The sequence below is a fragment of the Mandrillus leucophaeus genome, unplaced genomic scaffold, assembly GCF_000951045.1.
Source record: "Mandrillus leucophaeus isolate KB7577 unplaced genomic scaffold, Mleu.le_1.0 Scaffold82, whole genome shotgun sequence".
Taxonomy (NCBI): domain Eukaryota; kingdom Metazoa; phylum Chordata; class Mammalia; order Primates; family Cercopithecidae; genus Mandrillus; species Mandrillus leucophaeus.
Genome location: NW_012108919.1, coordinates 5,135,490 through 5,142,444, shown reverse-complemented (window position 1 = coordinate 5,142,444; position 6,955 = coordinate 5,135,490). Strand labels below are relative to the sequence as shown.

The 6,955-nt window shown below is 40.7% G+C and overlaps 1 protein-coding gene across 1 annotated transcript in view; it reads right to left on the bottom strand.

Annotated features, from left to right (window-relative positions):
• Nucleotides 1–3,430: 3,430 nt before the first annotated feature.
• Nucleotides 3,431–6,955, bottom strand: part of STMND1 (stathmin domain containing 1) — a 23,346-nt gene continuing 19,821 nt past the window's right edge. Inside the window, exons 3-4 of the mRNA XM_011967937.1 lie at nt 5,250–5,381; nt 3,431–4,204 (exon numbers count right to left, since the gene is read on the bottom strand). Coding sequence (XP_011823327.1) covers nt 3,917–4,204; nt 5,250–5,381 — 420 coding nt within the window. The 3' untranslated portion in view covers nt 3,431–3,916. The remainder of the gene's footprint in view (nt 4,205–5,249; nt 5,382–6,955) is intronic.

Below are 6,955 nucleotides of genomic sequence, written 5' to 3'. Positions count from 1 at the left end.
TTTTATCCAGTTTGCTTCTCTGTGCCTTTTAAATGGAGCATTTAAACCACTTACATTTAAGGTTAATATTGTTATGTGAGGTTTGGATTCTATCATGAAGTTGTTAGCTGGTTGCTTTCCAGTTTCTATTGTGTAGTTATAAGGTCTGTGTCAACTTAAGTGCCTTTTTGTGGTAGCAGGTATTGTTCTTTTATTTCCATGTTTAGAATTCCAGTACAAATCTCTTGTAAGGCTGGTCTAGTGGTAACAGGTTCCCTTAGTGCTTGCCCATCTGGAAAAGATTTTATTTCTCCTATGCTTACGAAACTTAGTTTGGCAGGATATGGAATTCTTGTTTGGATTTTCTTTTCTTTCAGAATTCTGAAAATAGGCCCCCAATTTCTCCTGGCTTGTAATATTTCTGTTGAGAAGTCTGCTATTAGCCTCATGGGGTTCCCTTTGTACATGATCTGGGATTTTTCTCTAGCTGCTTTTAAGTTTTTTTTTTTTTTTTTAATGTTGACAATCTGGTGACTATATGCCTTGTTGATCATTTTGTATAGTATCATGCAGGTGTTCTCTGGATTTCTTGTATCTGGATGTTTACCTATCTAGCAAGATTAGAGAAAATTTCTTGAATTATTCTCTCAAATATGTTTTCCAGGATTTTTTTTTCTTTTTTTCTCTCAGGAATACCAGTAATTAATAGGTTTTGCCATTTTACATAATCCCATATTTCTCAAAGACTTTGTTCATTTTTAAAAATTATTTTTTCTTTATTTTAGTCTGACTGGGTTGATTTGAAAGACCAACCTTTAAGCTCTGAAATGCTTTCTTCTGCTTTATTCAGTTTATTGATAAAGCTTTCAGTTGTATTTGAAATTCCTTGAGTTTTTCAATTTCAGAAGCTCTGATTGATTTCTTTTTAAGATGTTTATCTTAAAAAGATGTTATCTTAGGATGTTATCACTTCCTTTATTTTCTGGATTGCTTTAGAAGTTTCTTGGTATTGCTTTTTGATCTTGTCCTGTATCTCATTGAGCTTCCTTGCAGTCCATGCTTTGAATTCTTTATCTGTCATTTCTGAGTTTCCATTTTAGTTAGAAACCATTGCTGGAGAGCTAGTGCAATCCTTTTGTTTGTCACTATATTCACATTTTTCATGGTGCAGAATCCTTGTGCTGGTTCCTTCTCATCTGGAGATACTGGCACTTCTAATTTTTGTTATTATTTTCCTGAAGATAGGGATTTTTATTTTTCTTTCTTTTCCTACTATATATATATATTTTCTTTCCATTTCCTTTCCCCCTTCCCCCCGTACAGTTCCTGTTACTGGGGTACTGTACTGTACCCCAACAGTGTAGGGTCTTTTGGCTTTGCTTCTATAGCCCTATGCATTTCTTTCAGCAGGTTTTATATTGGGCTGTGCAGTTTGACCTACAAGCCCTTAGATGGCGCTTGTAGGTAGGAGCCAGCTGTGGCCAATATGGCTGTGTATATACTTGATCTTTGTTGCAGAAGCTCTCTCTTGCCTTAGGCAATGGGGTGATTTGTGGAATTTGCAGTGGTCTGAGCTCCCCTATGCAACCCTGGAGGGGGCAGGGGCAGGGGCCATGATGGGTGGGGCCAGACCAGGCAGGTTTGCCTGCACATTCCCCAGTGGCAGACACAAGCACAAGCTCTGAGGGATAATCTAGTGGGTGGCCACCAAGCATCCAGAGTTATGCCTAGGTGTGGAGCTGGGAAACCTCTTCAGTCCCAAGTTTTCTGCACAGGGATGGGAGTTGGCTCAAATTCCTAATGCAGATTAGGTGCTCCAGATGCCTGAAGATCTGCCTGGGAGTAGAGAGGGCCCCTCTGCACCAAGATCTCTGCACAGGAAGGGTGGGGTGATTCAGGCTGCTGTTCCAGGTGAGTGGGTGCTACGAATGCCTGGAGAGCTGTCTGGGCATGGAGTGGACAGGGCACCCCTGAATCAAGATATCTGCATAGAAGGGGTGGGACAACTCAGTCTGCTGAACCAGGCAAGCAGGTACACAGTATCTTTAAACACATTATTTCATTTGATTCAACTCTGTGACTGTGGCTATCCCAAATTAACATGTAAGGTAATCGAGATACAGAGAGCCTGAATGCCTCAGGGTCACACTGTAAGAAGTAGACTGACTCTAAAGCTTTTGGCTCTGCAATGAGTTTTGAAGAAGCCCCTCTACCCCCTTCTACCACCACCATCATACCTCACTGGCTGTAGGTGTCTGAAGTCCTACAGGCTATAGGAACATATACAACAGAGGTCCCCAACCTTTTGGCAGCAGGGACTGGTTTCGTGGAAAACAAAGTTTCCCATGAACGTGGGGGAGGGGGTGTGGATAGTTTCAAGATGATTCAAGTGCATTACATTTATTGTGCACTTTATTTCTATTCTTATTACATTGTCATATGTAATGAGATAATTATACAACTCACCGTAATGTAGAATCAGCGGGAGCCTGAGCTTGTTTCCCTGCAACTAGATGGTCCCATCTGGGGTGATGGGAGACAGTGACATCTGAAATGTGTTGCTTATGTCCAGTCTACTCCATAATCTCATTTTGGTTGCTGTCACTGCAGAAAACCCTGCTGCACAAAGATAGGATGCTGGAAATGGAAGCAGGTTTTTCAGTGCTTTTGTGGCAATGTCAGGATATTCCACCTGGATTTTAATTCAGAACATACGGAGATTTGACGTTGCCTCAAACATACTTTCAAGGCCACCAGATGCAGCTGTACAATTGAAGTACATTGACTGACTTGCCACTCTATAGCCTGTCACCAGATGCAACTTCATTGTCACTTGCCACTCACTGACTTTTGATATGTGTTTGCAAGCAAGTGAGGTGGGTGGATCATTCGAGCTCAGCAGTTTGAGACCAGCCTGGGCAACATGATGAAACCCTGTCTCTACAAAAACTTAGCCAGGTGTGGTGATGTGTGCCTGTAGTCCTAGCTACTTGGAGGTCTGAGGCTTCAGGATCGCTTGAGCTCCAGGAGGTCAAGGCTGCAGTGAGCCAAGATCATGTCACTGTACTCCAGCCTGGGTGACAAAGTGAGATCCTATCTCCACACACACACACAAAAAAAACAAAAAAACAAAAAAGGGGGGCATCTAGAATCATAAGACCTGATAATTGATTGAATGTGAGTGGTAAGGGAGGGAAGAACCAAGGTATATTGACAATAAGATGAGAACCAGCAGCTTCTCAGCTCAGCATGTCTGCAGGGAAGACAGACACTGGTAGCAGGCTGACTCCCAGTCTATCCCCACCCTCACAACTTCCTTCCTTCCACCCCTAGCCTCAACTGAAGTTCTTCTGTTTGCACAAGAAGAAAACTCCATTCTTTATATAATTCTGAGATTAGATATTGCTAACGTAAACTATATGGATAAAACTGTAATTCAACCAACTTCAAGACGTTGCTTTATTCCTTCACAACACGGAGAAAAAAATTAAAAAAACAAAAAAAAAAAACAAAAAAAAAATACAAACCATTAAAATACTTAATACAAATCCATGCAATTTGTCTTAAAGGACCAGCAGAAGATGGACCCCGCCACAAGGCAGGAGTAAACAGGAAGGATTTCATTTGGCACGAACTTATTCATGTAAGCTGAAGGCACTTATAAATTAAAGACATCTCCATAATGTTTGAAGCCACACAAAGGAGAGTGCCAAATATCTAGCTGGTCAAGTCTCCCCCTCGCTCATTTTTTTAAAGCTAGCATAGCTACTTAATTTACTCAACTGATCTTCAGCCTGTGCAACCCACATAATCATCCTTAAGCCCAAGGCAGAAATCCCAGTGGAATGAGGTCAGTCAGTCAAAGAATATGAGACATACTACAAATGTCACAAATGGGGAGAATGGATGCTTTCTTATGAAATTCACAAAAAATGGCTTAGTAGACTATGTCATCTTCTTGGTTGTAGGACATGTCTGACTCCACGACCCCAAAACTTTCATCACTTTCGTTTCTATCAATCAAGGTTGCATCACTTTTACTCTTTTTCCTCTTCAATGGTTTTCCTCCCTGCAGGTCAGATGGTTCAAATCCAGCAGATCTCACCCTTTGAAGTCCTTTGGCAAATGCAACCTCAGCCCCACCTAGTTCAGCTGAATCTGAATGATTGGCTGAAGGCAAAAGTCGGTCACTCCGTAACCTTTTTCTTATTTCTTCTTCTTTGGTCTGAAATGCAGTATTAAAGAATGAAAAAGAGCCTGAATAACTTTCTACAAGTTGTGATTGATGTTGCTTGTATTGAACATTCATGGCTTCTCTATGTCATTATTCAGTCATATAACAAACATTTGTTGAGAAACTCTTGTTGAAGAAGGCAGACATGGGGCCTGCCCTCATGGAGCTTGGAGTCTGGTCCTTGCTCTCTGATAGGCCAATTAGAGAGCTGGGAAACAAAGGCTGTCAGACCCAGGTGTGAAGGCTGGGTCTGGCCAAGAGCACGTGGAGGGCTATGGGGGCCCTTGGTGAAAATGCAGTAGGAGTAATGCAGCCTGATGCTCTGCAGCGGTTTCTCTCAGTTTAACACCACACCCCAACCCTGCTTCTCCTCCTGCCCCCAGCCTCTATTGAAGTTTCTCTTTTTCCATATGAAGAATGCTCCATACTTCATTTAATTCCAAGAATTGGATGTTGCTTACTTAGGCTATATGGATGCAACTGTAATTTTCACCCAACCTGATTTATTCCTTTACAACAGAAAGGAAATTTTTAAGAAAAAACCACTAAACATATCACATATAATAAAAAGCATAAAGATCATTAAAATCCTAGCTATAGGCCAGGCACAGTGGCTCATGTCTGTGATCCCAACACTTTGGGAGACCAAGGCAGGAGGATCATTTGAGGCCAGGAGTTTAAGACTAGACTGGGCTACATAACGAGACCCCATCTCTAAACAAAAAAAATTTTTTTTTTAAATCAGCCTCATGTAGTGGTATGGGCCTGTAGTCCTAGCTACTCAGGAGGCTGAGACAGGGCGACCACTTGAGCCTAAAAGTTCAGGGTGGCAGTGAGCTCCAAGCATGCCACTGTACTCCAGTCTGGGCAACACAGTGAGACTTTTCTCTTAAAAAAATTAGTAAAATAATTTAAAAAAATACTGATTATAGATCCATGCAATTTGTCTTAAAATTGCTGATAGGAGAGGTCTGGCATGAGATCATTTTAGCTGACAGCGAACTCCTCAAGCCTAGAGCATCTGAGAGCTCAGTACCTTCCTGCGCTCCTCGGCGGCCTCCATCTTCTCCTTGATGTCCTTCATTGTGAAATCTTTCACTTGCTTTCTGATCGTGAGTTTTTTCAGTCTGGCAGGTGGCTTTCTCAATGGCTTCTCAGTCGTGGTCAACTGGAATAAAAACGTTTTGTTTTTACATGAAGAAACAATCATATTCACTGGCAGAGGAGAACGGCAAAAGAGAATAAACAATATAAAATGTACATTCTAGGCTGGGTGCAGTGGCTCACGCCTGTAATCCCAGCACTTTGGGAGGCTGAGGTGGGAAGCCTGCTTGAGCCCAGGAGTTCCAGGCCAGCCTGGGCAACATAGTGAAACCTCGTCTCTACAAAAATACAAAAAATTAGCCAGGTGTGGTGGTGTGTGCCTGCAGTCCCAGCTACTTGGGAGGCTGAGGGTGGAGGATTGCTTGAGCCCAGGAGCTGGAGGTTGCAGTGAGCCAAGATCACGCCACTGCACTCCAGGCTGGCAACAGAGTGACACCCTGTCTCAAAATGAATAAATAAATAAATAAATGAATGAATGAATGAAGTCAATTCTAAAAATCTAACTTTTCAGGGGCAGATTTAAAAAACAACAATGTGAAAGTTGGTAACAACAGAATTATAAGGATAAGATCTATTCGATGCCTTACAAGCACCAGGCTATTACAAAAAGGCCCTACGAATGCAGGTGTTCTTAGACTGCATAGAAGATGACCCCTTAGAAGGAAAAAATCTGGAGAATGAAGATAAGATGAAAAGCAGTGGAGAATGGGGGTGAGTTTGTAGTTCAAGGTGAAGAGTTCAACCTGATGATTTTATAATATTCCACAAACTACAAGTTACTTTCATCTGGGGTAGAGATTAGTTCTCATTGCTTCTGGTTTTGTGGCAGAAAGAGATAATTAACGATTACTGAACAACAACTCTGTGCTGGGCTTTGCTGGAGGAACTTGACAAACATTTTCATGACAGCAAGGGAAAAAAATCTCACTTCATATGATCAACTACCCTTTTAACAGTGCAAAGTGGTAATAATGACTTTCTAATTATAATTTCTAGTTCCAAAATAAGTAAAATTGTCATAAACTATTTATGAAGAAAGTTTCAATGTATATGTTTTTGTTTTAAAAATTGGTTTTAAGATAATATAGATGGATTATAAAAAATATAACTGATACATAAATCATCTCCTTATCCTCTATTTAACCACCTGGCCCCCAATCCCAGTCCTTAGCACGAATCTTTGTAAAGAGTTTAGTGTGTGTCTTCTCAGATATCTGCTCTGCACACATATATATACACATATAGATATGTTAAGGATATCTGTAATGTTAAACAAAACCTAAATGGAGTTATACTATACACACTGCTCTGCAATTCACTTTCTTCAATTAACTTAATATGGACATCTTTCTATATAAATATAGATTTATTACAACTGGGTGGGGGGTGGTTAACTCCAAGGCTGCATTACAAAATGAACTGAATATTGTTCTAGATAATTTCTCTAAAGACTTTTTTTTAAAGACAAAGGAGCTATTAATATTCATTGTCATTTCTAAAAGACTGTTTTTCCAGACTATAATGCTATAGGTACCGACAAAATAAAACAAAGAGAGGCAGTTTAGCGCAGAGTAAAACAAGGTACCAGACCGAGACTTAGTCATCCCTGGGTTTGAATCCTGGCTGGACTATTGAATG